Source organism: Eptatretus burgeri, chromosome 1 (assembly GCF_056783735.1).
Source record: "Eptatretus burgeri isolate ZD-2024b chromosome 1, Ebu_testis_v1, whole genome shotgun sequence".
In the NCBI taxonomy this organism is placed as follows: domain Eukaryota; kingdom Metazoa; phylum Chordata; class Myxini; order Myxiniformes; family Myxinidae; genus Eptatretus; species Eptatretus burgeri.
In genome coordinates, this window is record NC_140961.1 from 23,327,081 (window position 1) to 23,341,910 (window position 14,830).

Sequence of the window (14,830 nt, forward strand, 5' to 3'; positions counted from 1 at the left end):
TGCCCTCTCACAAAAGGATTGCACCATCATCTCCACAACACCTGATATTGATTCCGTGTGGCAACATATTTTCACAAAAGTGTACTTTCTCTCATGCACCAGTTTATCTATCATATCTGTGACTATCCTATCAATCCTCTCAACCCTGATACACTTGTGGTGATGCAGTTACCATCAAGTAACTGGCTTTCTCACCATGAAAGGCTTGAGGTCACTCTTTAGGGCATGCAACAGGTGTGTGTCCATCCTGAGGCATGCCAGGAAATACCATCTTACAAACCTTTTGGCTAAACTCCCCAACTAATCTCCTTCCCCCAAGTTATGGTGATGCCTTGTCAAGTCCTTCACTGGTGAATTTGCTCCCCCTCCACCCCTCCCTCACCACAAAAGCCATCAAAGCACACTCTGCTTGAGATAAGGCAGAATATAATGTCTATGGCTTACCCAGTCATTCCCACAGTCCACTGGACTCTCACCCATGAAGGTACAGAATGATCTATCCTTGCCCACTTGCCCAAATGGACGGGGCCCACATGGCATCAGTACCCTTGTTCTCAAATCGTGCTCTGCTATTATTGCTCCCCCTCTATCTGCTTCAAAGAGTTGTTCCTGTTTTTCCTGTTTTCAAACAAAGTTTTCAAAGTGTTTGCTGTTTTCAAACTGTCTGATCTTTAAATATCAGTTTTGATTCTTTCACGGGCACTCAACCCTGGACGTGCTGCTACTCTCAGCAATCTAAATCAAGAGGTCAGGGTTGCTTGAATGGTGTATAATTTGCGTGTTCATTTTGTACTCTTAATGCCACTACCTTCATAAAATCAGTGCATCATGCTCTTTAGTGGGGCAGATAACAGCAATTTTTGAGAGGAATCGTGCAAATGATGATACAAGCATCAAATTTGGCACATTTGTTCTCCAGGGGATTCTAATCAAATCTGCCCGATTGGCCATTTGAAAATCCAAATTTTGAAAACTTTGCAAACAAAAAAAAACTTCAAAAAAGTCAAGATCACGAATCAATGTTGGATGCTGGCTGAGATTGGTGAATGTTTCAGAAACATCATCAAAGACGTTCCAAGTCTGCCATGCAGTTTTCTTCCCTTTATCGCGGAAGGCAGACACGACGTCCCATCCATTGAACACATGGAAGTATGGGATCCCTGTAGCTTTCTCAGGCCCTATTGCAGAAACTACCTCATGGACTGGAATCCATCACGCCTTGGCTCCTTGGCCAAAGGCAATCCACATTGTTCTCAAGACCGAGTTCCTGCAAGGATGGCAGTACAGATATTGCTATGACTAGTACGTCCGTGTCATTAGCCTTAATGATAATGGACTTGCTACCATCCGTCGTTGCATCCCTGGCGTGTACAAATATTCGAGTGTCAGCTTCTTCATGACAACATGGAGACACAGCATCCAGTGACTTCTTTGTGTTGCTAATGGCATCTTCTCCTTTTGTGACAATGACTGTGCTTGTCATCTGTGCTTCACACATCTTTTCCGCAAGGAAGTGAAACAGCTCAGTCTTGTTGCTGTCATCTCGAAGAAAGCTTCTCCAGTTACTTTGGGTCTTACTGGTTCCTGTCACTCTTCTTCTGATTCCTTGCCCCCTTTTCGACCTTGCCTTGGACTTCAGACTTGACTTCTTGTACACATCAAATACTACGTCCACCCTCTCGTACCTGGCACCATAGGATTCCACCTTTGGGATGATGTCTTCTTTAGCATAGTCATCAAATATCTTTGAAGTGCATGGAGGTAGGGCATTGATAAGTGCTGAGCCATCAATGATGACTGCATCTCCCCTTGGTTCTCTGTCTGGGATGTTCACTTGTGCTTCAAGAATTTCAGCCAGTTGTGACTTCAAATTTTTTGAAGTTTTTTTTTTTTCAAAATTTGGATTTTCAAATGGCCAATCGGGCAGATTTGATCAGAAAGCCCTGCAGAACAGAAATGCCAAATTTGATGCTTGTATCATAATTTGCACGATTTTTCTATCTACTACACTGCTTGTGTTTCTCACATAATGACATGAGCATCTCTTAACCACGTACCCTCATCTGTGATCCATATTCTCCTATTGAATAACGAAGGAAGACGGTATGGATATTTCTGAGATCGACAATGTGGTATAAATTGGGAAGAGATAATGATATCGTATTCCTTTTTGTGGACCAGGCTGTCCTCCTTGATTCCAGAAGCTGTCAACTTGATACACTCCATGTCAAACCCTCTCAGGTATCTTATTTGAATTTTTTTTGATTGTTCTGATGTATGCTTGCTGCTTATGGCTTCGAATTTGATCAGTGGGCTTGCTCTGTTTGTATGATTTCTAGCCTACATTCCCGCTCCAGCCACATTTTCTCATATTCACCTTGCACGTGCGAAACGAAAAGCGGGGTTAAGCAATTGGTTCACTTTGTCTGTCAGTCTGCTGTTATCTGTCCACCGACATCAGTCTATGACCGAGGAAATACTTAATTATCAATTGAATTATATATTTTGAACACTGTAGTTTCGCAGTACTTTGGCTTTGAATTTTGCAAATTGTACAGAATCTCATCCCAACCACACATCTGCACAGAGGTGTAAAATAATTATTTTACTTTGTCTGCCTGTCTGACACAAACAAAATTGAAAATCATTCCAAAGAGGAAACTTGCTGTATTTAGGGACGTCATAAAGGACGCAAACGCCGAGCACAAATAACTAATAACCATTCCTTTCACACCATGAGACACATCTGCCTGCCAAGGCAGTTTCATTTGACTAAGGGGTACAAATCCTGGACGGGTCACCACTCCGACGCATGATACTCGAACGGCATATTACCCCAGTAAGCTGGTACTCATTTTGCTGTCCTCCGAAGGAGGACAGACTGAGTTAACTCACCTGGTGTTATTTCAACAGCACGGCAGGGGCTCAAACTCAGAACCCTAAGATCTTAATCCAGCCTCCTTAACCATTAAGCAAACACCTGGCTCTGAAGAAGTAATGTAATAAATAATGTGGTGTAAAAGATGCTCCATCAACGGCAGTAAACTTAAGAAATTTTGTTGTTGTTCTCTGGAGCCTTTAAAATCTTTATTTTATTTTGATCGATATGAAAAAGCAGGAGTGGCCATCCGCCGTCCCCAAACTACTCTCTCAGTTTTGGGGCTAGCCCCGTCAAACCTTCTGAGGAATGTTGTGGTATCTCAGCGGATGTCCTAAGGTGGATGGGAAGTATCATAAATACCTCAATAGAATTATGATTTTAATTTTCGATCTGCCCTTTCTCGCTGGTAGATTCGTCTGCATTGGGTATCACGTGAGAACGGTGTCGATATCAATTTATCTCACGAGTGTTTGTATTTTGTTGTATTAATGGTATATTATTAATTTGTGATTGGAATGATGCTGTTTGGAATGAAAATATAGAGAGATTGAATTTGAGTTTGAAGGAGAATCAAGAAATAATGCGATCAGGTTTCCACTGGTGACATTCGTGGATTCGGCATTTGCAGATTCGCCATTGTGACATCATAGAAATATTACCCACCTTACCTCTGGAGTCAGCTGCAATAAATCTTTTCCCAAGTCCTTCACTAACCGGTTGTCAAGTCCCCTCCCGTGCATTGCACGGGTACCTCGCTCGTTTAATTACACACTTGAATACTCGAGAGCACAAGTAGCCTTCTTGGCACTTTCAATACATCTTTGTTGAGCAGAACATGGAAATATATATTATGCCATCTCATACCTTGAGGGCAGACTAACTGTGAGATTCATCATTCAGATAAACATGGTGGTACTTAGCACTGTTTGTTTAGTGCAAAACACAAAGTAACAGTTTAAAAGACTCTTCCCAATATTTTTTCTCAAGACTGCGTGTGGTAAAGGGTTCTATGAAATCCCCAGTTGTAAACAAGGCCTTCAATATAATTGGAATCTCCTGTGATAAAGCTCAGTCGATGGACTTATCACTTCCCCATCACAGACAGATCCCTCTGCTCTAACAACTGCTCTCTGCAGACAGGTCTGCCATCTGTGTTCTACCACCTCCTTACTGGATTTTTTTTCCCTCTGCTCTTTCCATGCTTTGTCCCTCCCCCAACCCCCCCAGGTTTCTGCAGGGTACACATGGTCCACCATCAACCCCCTTCTGGTGAAACTCCCAAAATCCAGGATCACTGGTCACCTCCACTCATTTGTTCCTCTTTTTCCCCACCTGTGCAGCCAACTTATACATTCTCTTCAATCTCATTCTTTCCTCCAGGTCTTCAAGAGAGCTGTTCACCATCTCAGATCATCCCCAATCTAAAGCCATGATCTTTTCTACCCTCATTAACCCCTCCCCACCCACATCCTTTCCTGCTCCCCATTCCTCCCCACACCCATTATTTGTCCAAGTCCTCCTCTATCTTGTCCTTCAACTCCACTGTTTGTGCCCCCCCCCTCTCTCTCTCGACTGCTCCTTTTATCCTGTTACGTCGTGATCCATTCAGTGTACTAGTTCTTTCACGAGCCTCGACTACGTATCCAAAAAAGAAGATTGATTTTGCCTGGTAAATCAATGGGTATCGAATAATAACGGAGACAATAAATGCACAATGCGTGTGCCGTGAGGTGCTGGTATTCTGCCACCGTCAAATCCTGAAAAGCAAGTCTGGGTAAGTTAGGCAGTGTACTCCATAGGTGAGGGAAGAGGGAAATGAATGGGGTAGAAACAGTTGGGATATTTAAAGTATCAAATGGGTCATGAGAGCTTTCATCCGCATCCACATCATGAAGGGTTGTTCCATGATTGTGTTTGTGAAGGTATTCTGTGCTATTGGCAATAGGGAATTTACAAGAAAGAAATTATTACAACATTGCTGTTATCACTTTGGTTTGCAGGAAAACCTAGTGGTATCATTTGTTAAAGTCAAATGAAAAGGATAACTTTATTTTAACGATGTTTTTTAAAATTTGGTTTACCTGGGAGATGTGCTAGCATCTACTGCCAATCTCAAGTTGTCCTCAGGGAATTTAAGAGACATCGAGTCTGGACCAGACCCACATGTTCACCAAAACAGGTGGTGCAGGTAGGTTTCCTGATCCCTGAAAGTCATTAGAGAGTCAGCTGGGTTTGATCTACAAGTCTTCATTCTCTTTCAATTTTCTTAGTTTATATATACAAGCCTAGAATCTAAATCCTTTACATTCCTGCTTTCAGCTGGACTTGCATCCTCAGCATTTGAGATTTCAGTCCAATGTCCATGACACCTCCATAACCTCAGATGTGAAATTGCTTTCTTTGTAGTATACCTTCCAGGTGAAGACAGCGAGCTGTTTGGTAGTGACAGATGAAAGCAGAAAAGAAGTGTCTGAGCCTTGAGGAGAGAATTGTCAGCTTCTACTTGGCAAGGACAAACTGCTATAGGAGCATGAGCATAAGAGTTTATGTAAATTAATTCTCTAACCTTCGGTACAATATTTGTAATTTTGTTTTGATTCACGGCGGCAGAATGTTGACCACATACACAACCACAGGCATACTGCTAGAAGCTTTGACTCTTGATCTGCTTCAAGAAGATAACCAGCTCACTGGTTACTTTAAACCAGCCAATGGTCAAGTGTCGGTTAAATTTGTTTAGCATCTGACTTGCATCCGATGTGCGTTATGTTCATGAGTAAAAAGGCTCTTGACCACCGTTGTTTAATAAATTTAATGATGTAATTTTCTATGGTTTGTGCCATAGAAAATTACATCATTAAATTTTGTTGTTCTATGAAGAATTCATCAATTCGTTGTTTTATGAAGAGCACAAAGGAATCCATATTTATACGCAACATTTTGAAAATTATGTATTCCGCCCCAGAATACTCGTCACACATGCACAGAAATCCCTAGGAACAAAATCCATCGGAGCAGTCTGGCTATGATTCATGTGTGCCAGATAAGGATTGTAGAACGCCTCACCAAGCTTTTAAATCCATCCATCCATTGGGACCACACTCTGTGTAGAGCATTGGTGCTGCCTAAGCAGTCTCCTTAGCTATTGGACACAATCCTCGATGGGTCGCCACGTATTAATTTAACCCCTTCAGTCAACTTCAGTATGAATTCAGTCAACCCCACCACATATTAATTCAACAGCCAAGCAGGATTTCAACTCAGGATCCTCGGATCCCAAGCCCACCACCCTCACCATGAAGCCAACACCAGGCATAAGTTACGTGATGGTAATATAGTTTATATACATACACACGCGTAAAGTACACAAAAACGACAAACACAAAGTTTTACCTTTAAACAGAGTTCTTTGAAAGAGGAATTCAAGTGGGAAATTAGCAAAATTCAATTCAAAAATTTATCAAGGGACAGAACACAAAATATCGATCTATGCTTTATGCCTTCACAGCCAGATCACGGCAAACACGTGGTCGGATGGACCTTATTGTTTTTATATATATGTGCGTATATATATATATATATATATATATATATATATATATATATATATATATATATATATATATATATATATATATATATATATCGATGTCAAAGTGACGGGTGGGTTATATTAGGAGATCGCACAAAAAGATAAAACAAAATGATGTCCTGTAAAAAATAAGATTCCACATTTTCAGTGGATGAGACACCTCCCGAGGCACCAACTGCAAGGCACCGCAGGCCCAACAGAAGCGGAGACATACATCTGTTTAATCGATGTTCCATTGAGAGCACGGGTACTTTTACCGAAACGAACAACCAAGCAGCTTGGAGAGCGCCCACCAAGTGGCTTAAGCACACAAGCAAGCACTCCAACGAAACGGTTGACAAATGGCTCGTTTGGCACGCCATTAGCATCACATTAAACATACACCTCCCGGAGACACCTGAAATGTCAAGCCACAAATGCTGACGTCTCCGGATGTTTATAAGCGTTGCAATGTGCACAGCGATTTGTACCTATGATGAACAGGCATTCAATGATATGAGTGAGGAAAGTGAAAAAATAAACTTTATCATTAAAAATCGGTGCGGCCTGTTCAAAGTCAAGGCAGTTGAGCAGGCCAGAAAACATGGCAGCTTCAGACCCCAGCGAGGTTACCCAGGAAACGCCTTAAGACCCATAGAGCAAGGTGGCCGAGGATCGCCTGATGAAGGATATAATTAAATAAAGCCGTTAATTATCTTCAAAAGGGGTGTTTTAATTAACCCAAACACCCAATTTTCAGTCTTGTACTTCATTGTAGTTTTCTGAGTGTGCATGCAAAGTTACAGGCTGCTAGGTTTTATAGTTTTGATGTTATGGAGGAGACACACGCTCTGACACACGCCCTGACACACACACTGACATGCACACACACGCGTTGCCTTTTATTTGTATAGATAAGTCATCTTGAAAGTCACGTATTATCGAGTTATTTAGTATCCTTCATACATCACCTAAAGCTCACAAAGAAGTTTTTACATATCGTGGGTTGATGAACGATCTGAAAAAAATTGATCTCTCCAGAAAAGGTATAATTATATAAATAATTTTACTGCATTTAATAATTTTGATAAACATTTTGCTTTCCTGAAATCTTTCTCAAGGGATTATAGTTTTTAAATTATTACGATGATAATACTTGACCAACTATTTCTTACTTTCTTTCCCAGCTAACAATTGGCTCAGAGCTTGAGAGCGATCGCTTTCTCGTAACCTTGGAGGAAGAGCGATTATCAGAGCCTCCACTCTCACCTTGCACATCTAGTGAAATTGCCAACAGAGTAACCAATCAGTGCAACCAGAAACAAGTGCCTACTTCTCAGGTATGAATTGTTTCCTGGTTCTTTAATCTCATCTGTTTTTATCACTAGTTATACACTTCAAATTTTCTTTGGGTTTCTTTTCATACTCTGGTAGATAGCTATACGAAGGAGAACAGTGAAAAGTACATTGTATCTGGATGTATTGAGGTGCTACTGGTGTAGCTTTGTGATGTATCATGATATTTACTTTGTCTTTTGTCCTCAGATATTTCAACCTCCAAGGCAAGTCTACTCCAAGCAACCACCACATGTTTCTCCTTCATCCCCTGTTGGTTTCCTTCCCCGGCTAGATGCAAAATTGGAGCAGAACAATCGACCGGAGGGGCCTGTGAAGTACTCTGCTGGTGCTCCATGTGATCTTCGACGTAATCGAGCTGAGATTTTGGCTCTGCTTGAACCTCGATACTCAGAGTTACAAAATAACATGGCAGTCTCTTCAGGATCCAGTCTGGATCTTCACTTACCATTTGTCACTGACTGTGAAGATTCTGCTTTGAGACACAATTCCTCAAAACAAGATACAGGGTCCTTAAGCTATGGAATCCAAGGAAAAGTAGAAAGAAACTCTGGAAAAGAAGTAAAGCTCAATAGAAATGGTTTTGACAACGGTGTAGAGTTTGGAAGCTTAAGTTTGAACAGTGATTTTGACCTATCCAGCAATCTTGACCTTACATTTGGTGATCCCAATTCACAGGCAGCCACTGGTGGATCCTATCAATTTGATTCTTTGTTTAAGAATGCAAAGAGTTTAGGTGCAGAAAATGGATTTGATGAGATACAAGTCAGTGGAAAATCCCAGAACTTGAGAGAGAATGTCGAAGCTGAAATTCAGAATGAATCAGAAATGATGGACGGACGACAGAATGTACTGCAGGATAAACAAAATAGAGACGGAAATAACGTAAAAACGGACAGTTTGGAGGAATCAGCAGATGACCTTCGGCTTGGTGGAAGCATGAATGTGTGGAAAATGGTTCATCAGAACAAGCTTAAGAACGTGGACAATGGTGACAATGACAAATGTGAGAAAAAGGAAGAGAAAGAAGCATTGCTTCAACCGAATAAAGTGACAAATGAGAATGAGATTGATGGCTGCTCAAACCTCGGGCAGGTTGCGGATGGTAAATTTGATGAGGATTATGACATGGATCAAAAATGGGATGACTTGGATAACCTTGAGCTATTGGGCTTGGATGTGGTTGAGGAAAAGGTTGAAAAGATTTTCTGTGAAGAGATCGACGATATGAAAAACGATTCATTTGAAGAACTGAGAGAGGATATTGAGAATGGCGAAACGAGGCCGATAGCATCCCATGAGGATGTATTTGCTGATGACGTTGGCGGAATCCATTCGGAATTTCATGCCCGAGAAGGAGGTAAGGTGTGCAGTAAATGTTCACAGATATATATTGGAAGAGCAGCCAGATTCAATGGCAATGATTGACACCTTTGGGTGTCATAAGTGAAAAACTCTTCATGTTTTCTGTAGGACCGCAGGAAATGTAATATTGTCTCGAGAATAAAAAAAGACTGAATCAATTGAAGATATTTAATAAGAGAAGTATGAATGAATGTTTTGCACATCTAAGAGGTGTGCTCGGACATTTTGAGAAGGAATTTAAAATTTTCACAATGTGACACTTTGTAGATACAAAGAAACTAGATGTCCATCTGCACTTGGATAATATAATCCTTGATATTTGAGCAAACAACGATAGACTTAGAAAGATATTGTTACAGCTGTCGGTCCGCACCGGTACAAATCCAGCGGGTCATGTCAAAGTGACTGCAACGTGTGGCCGCTTCGAATACTTACTCGCCGAATCACGTGTCTAAAAACCATGCAAATTGCAAGCCCCAAAGTGGTTCAGTGTCATGCCGATAGGTGTCACATGACTGTATCTTAATCCAGGCCGAGCAACCAAAACCACGTGATGCATGCGGTCTGATAAGCTGTGTGGACCACAACCAATGAATCCCTTAAAGGGCCTATAAAGCTACCAAATGAAGCAGCCACCACAGCCAGAATTCACCCCTGAAAGCAGGTATATTTAATAAAGAAACAACGATCGCATGGGGCAATGAATGTACAAGACGCAATCCAATCATTAACGAGAAGGGCACTCTGTAGAGCGCACACCTCCGCCACATAATGCCTGATCCACGAGAACATATCGGGCCCATTACATTTTTGAAATATCATTCCATACTTTATATAATCGTTTTTGGCCCTATCAATGGTGAAGAATCACTTTAAAAATTAAATAATTTTATATCCAGATCTGGATTCTGATCTTCAACTAAATCGAATAAACTTGTCGTGGTCACGCTCCCAACCTGTCCACCATGTTTCATCCTAATCCGTCCTCAACTTTTTGAGATATGCTATATATCGATTTTGGCCCTATCTCTCAATGGTGAAGAATCACTGAAAAAACTCTCGGATGCATATCCGGATGCAGATCTGGATTCAGATCTTCACCAGGATTGAATCAATTCTTCCATGTCACACACACCCAACGTGTCCACCAAGTTTTGTCTGAATCCGTCCACAACTTTTTGAGATATCCTGCACACAGACAGAGAAACAGACAGAAAGGGATGAAAGCATAACCTCCTTCACCATCGGTGGTGGAGGTAACAAGAAAGAGCGATCACAGATTGCAGACCCTCGCAGGTACTTGTTTTGAATGGAAAGGTGTGAAGGTCTAAAGCAGCGTTTCTCAACCTTTTTACCGTTGTGGAACCCTTGAAATAGTTTTCGTGTCTCAGGGAACCCCTGCATAAAAATTATTATATCTAGCTCTTTTATATTTTTATCGTAGTTCACGTGGTAAATATAATATTTTTTTTTGGATACCTAGTTTAAGGAAACAATGACCCCCTTTTTGTCAAATTTATTGGCAATGAAAACAAAAACATACTGCTCGTTTATGAGACCTCACACCGAGGTTTTAATTCACAAAAAAAAAAAATCTTTTAAATTAAAAAAAAAAAAAACACACCTCATGTAACTTGATCAACAAAACTTAAACAAATAAAGCTGAAGCAATTATGGTAAACAGAAGAACTAACCTTGAGAGAGAGAGAGACCGCGCTAGGAAGCACAGAGAAGATAGATGGACATCGTGCATGCGTCCCGTACTTGAGTCAGTCACTCAATGATACACGGATCCGCCGCGTACAGGACTTCCACTAACCAGTGAGGGCGGTTTCACACTGGCGCCATATAGACATCGTTAAATACATTCCCTATGGTTGTTATAATTGTAAATAATGTAAGAGGTTGAAGCCTCTATTATAATTACCAAGGAGTTTCCAACAATATGCCTTACGTTTATAGCAAAATTACGAATATTAAATCAAACAAAAACTACTCAAAAATACATTAGCCTATTTATTACTGTTTCTCGCGGAACCCCTAGCGACCTCTTGCGGAACCCTAGGGTTCCGGGGAACCCCGGTTGAGAAACACTGGTCTAAAGGGTAGAAAGGAGCCTAAGCATCTTCGGGGTTGTAAAGAGTGTAACGAGATCTACAGGATCTTAGGGTTTTAAAAGTGTCTTCGGGGTCTAAATGATCTTATGAGTCTGGAGGGTCTTGGGTATTCTGGATCTTAAAGGGTTTTTAGGGTCTGAAGGGTGTTATGGGTTATAAAGGGTCTGCAGGGTCTTCCAGGTCTCAAGGTTCGAAAGGCTCTAAATATTTTAGGGGTCTTTATGTGTATTAGAGTCTTCGTGGTCTTAATGGTCTTGGGTTGTAAAGGGTTTTTGGGGTCTTAAAGTTCGAATGTAATTCATACACAAAACTCACGTTCTGTGCGGGTAAACAAACAAACGGATCCAAATGCAATACCCTCTCCTCTGGCGAAGGTAATAACAATACCTTAACCCACTACCGATCATACGCACACACGATGCCAACAAATGAGCGGGATTTCTTAATTATCTCTCACCTTAACTGGCTCCACATTCGTACCATGTAAGAGACAGAGTTGGGAACAAACAGGACAGAAAAATCGATCTTCAAACAGCAAAATTCCTCATACAAGTCTTGCTTGAACCCCAAATGACGTCTGGGCTGCTGGTGAGGAGAACAGGGAGACGTGACTCCAGCTGGGTGGGTAGGGCTTGGTTTGGCAGGGCATGGCTTGCACTCTGCGAGCTTTGTGGTGACGCAGCCTGTGGCTGTGTGTTACCCATATTCTCCGCCCCGATCTTTCTCTGGCACGCCTTTTTATAAGATCTCCCGCGCATGTCACTCTTGACTTGACAGGCCCTCCATTGTCACTCACTATTGGCTGCCGCTTGGGCCAGTGGGCAGAGTGACCTCTCTCCCTGAACCATCATGGCCCCGTTACGATAATGAAATTCTTTTTGCCACCCAAACTTGCAGCTAGGGCCTCTCCAAGCAAAAATCGATGACACATAAATGACATAACAGAGGTGTAAACATTAAAATGGAGGTCAAATGGGTTTATAATTTTTGACACATTAGGCTAGGTTGGTGGTCTCCAACTATTACATAAGCAACACATATCTAATATCACATTTAATTACTTTTATGCTCTATTAAACATCTTTAACCCACTCGGAGTCATTTCCGCAACAATATGAAACGTCTGATCTTCGACTTACAGCTTAACATTGTAATATCTATTTTTTGTTCTACAGAACGTATTTCACAGCACACTGCTCCAAGGAGGGATTTGGGTATGATGATGCACGCAAATACTGATCTGATGGTCTCTGAGAAACGCATTGCTCTACAGTGCACGCATGATGCTGCGGTAAGAAGTTTATAATGGGTGAGTGAGCCATTCTGATGCGGTTTGTGAAATTTGAACATGCCAAACTTTAACACTGCTCTTGTGTTTGTACAGTGCAAGCTGTCTAACTGTATCAAATAACTTTTCCTGTCGTACACAGACAAGTGAAGCAGATAAGGAATTTCTTAATTTGGTTGTGTGTGTGTGTGTGTGTGTGTGTGTGTGTGTGTGTGTGTGTGTGTGTGTGTGTGTGTGTGTGTGTGTGTGTGTGTGTGTGTGTGTGTGTGTGTGTGTGTGTGTGTGTGTGTGTGTCAGGATAGTCTGGATTTATGCACACTCACCTCTGAGCTGTCTAACCTGGGTTTGAATCCTGGCCCAGCTATAAACTCTCACCCTGCTCAGGCAAAAATGCTACAGTTTCTAAAGGGTAGAAAGGAGCCTAAGCGTCTTCGGGGTTGTAAAGAGTGTAAAGAGAACTATAGTGTATGAGAGAAGTACTCTCATATACTATAGTTGGTAACAGGTCCTACTGCAGTAGTTTGCAGAGAATTACGACAGGAAAAGAATGCTATTTTTTCCTGGGTGGTGTTTCGCAGGCAGTGTGAGGCATCGATGTGTTTGCCACCTCAAAGATGAATGTTTAAATGGGCTTCCCATCTGCCAGCATTAGTTGCTGGACGTTAATAATCCCATTGTGTTTTTCCTGAAGAGTCTGCAAGTTATAACCATCACTCTTAACAAATTTCAAATCCTTGCCTCCTTCAGTTGAATATGACACTTATCCATCCAGTTTGTCAAAGACTTGAGCCAAAGATTTTCCCCAGCCAACCCCACAAGAAATTGGGACTAATTGAGGCTGCTAAGGAAGTAGTTTGAGTAGTTGTTCTTATTTTCCGCTCGAAATGTTATTTATTTTTAACTGCAAAATTTCATCTCTACAGGCTGCAGACTTTGAAGATTTGACAACTCTCCAGACACCAAGAAGAGAGGCAGATTTCTGTGATATTCCCACACTTCCTACTGTCACCTCTACCCAGCTGAGCCAACATGGGACTTCGAACCCGGACTTTCATCCTCTACAATCTGACCCGTGCTCCACTCCTGTTCAAGTTGTGATGACTACAGTTCCACCTCCAGCTCCATTTGAAGTCAGGGAAGGTGATAGGAGTCTTCCCATGGTACCTATAGTCTCGAGACCAGTTTGTAAATCAAGTCGCTGGTCTAAGTACCAGAAACCTTGTGACGATCTTACATTTGAAATGGGACAATTTGACCGAGACATGAGGGAACCGAGACTTGTCAAGGAACAGAATTTAGAAGCGGAAAACCAGAATGAACAAGACTTTAATTCAGAACCAGAAAGTGTTTTCTCAAAGTGCTATGTGGATGATCGTCATGAACAATGGACTTTACAAGGGAATACAAAACCAGTGGCACTCAAGCAAAAGACCTTAGAGATGGGGAGATTTTTACTCGATGACAAACACTTGGGTTTAATCAGTGGTAACAACAAAACGCCTGAAGGAACGATTACGAAGACGAGTATGAGCAAAGAAATGATTACCGGGTCTAAACTTGATCCTGGTCTGATGAGAAAGGTGAAGCAGACCCCACCTATGACCTTTCGGAAATCACGAATCATTGATATGGGCGAGGAGAACGAGTACAGCACACTCACAGGAGTGACCACTGCATCGCCATCGCCGCAAGAAAATTTTGAAGTTCCATGGCTCATAGAGATGGAGGTTGAGGAGGCTAAAAAAAATTTGAAAAGAAGAGAAACAAGAAGACCCGGTGGCCTAAGGCGACGACTCGGTCTCGCACCATTGGTCGGATGCCAGAAGCCGCAGAGTGTTGGGGGTGGAGATTTGCAGCGAGGTCGGCATGGTTTGCGGGGATGTGGGGGTGATTCCCGAGGAGGAAGAGGAAAAGGAAGAAGCGAAGGCAGTCAGACCTTGAGGAGTGAACTGTGTTTTCCAAGCTCTGGGGTTGCGCTTACTGTATCTCGAGGTTCAGCATTGCGGGAATATTCCATCCCCCTCTCCTTTTTTTCAGTCTCTTCATATCGAAATGCACTTTCCCTCGCTATTACTGGTAGGTGAATAAGTGACTTCCAGCTTCACTATTACTGATGGTTCTTTCCCCTTCCGACTATATATTATACTTAGGGTCAACTGCACAGCTGAATACTAGACTGCTCTGATCGGGAAGTTGATTACATGGCCCCCACTAACTCACCATCGCTCTCACAATTTTACTACTTGATTGGA

At 41.9% G+C, this 14,830-nt stretch overlaps 1 protein-coding gene across 4 annotated transcripts in view; it reads left to right on the plus strand.

Moving 5' to 3' along the window:
- Nucleotides 1–14,830, plus strand: part of ZGRF1 (zinc finger GRF-type containing 1) — a 61,432-nt gene that overhangs the window by 14,842 nt on the left and 31,760 nt on the right. For all 4 annotated transcript variants that reach the window (XM_085875342.1, XM_085875314.1, XM_085875323.1 and 1 more), the window contains exons 3-7: nt 2,182–2,241; nt 7,640–7,792; nt 7,998–9,168; nt 12,466–12,581; nt 13,502–14,654. In XM_085875342.1, the coding sequence (XP_085731468.1) occupies nt 2,182–2,241; nt 7,640–7,792; nt 7,998–9,168; nt 12,466–12,581; nt 13,502–14,654 (2,653 nt within the window). The remainder of the gene's footprint in view (nt 1–2,181; nt 2,242–7,639; nt 7,793–7,997; nt 9,169–12,465; nt 12,582–13,501; nt 14,655–14,830) is intronic.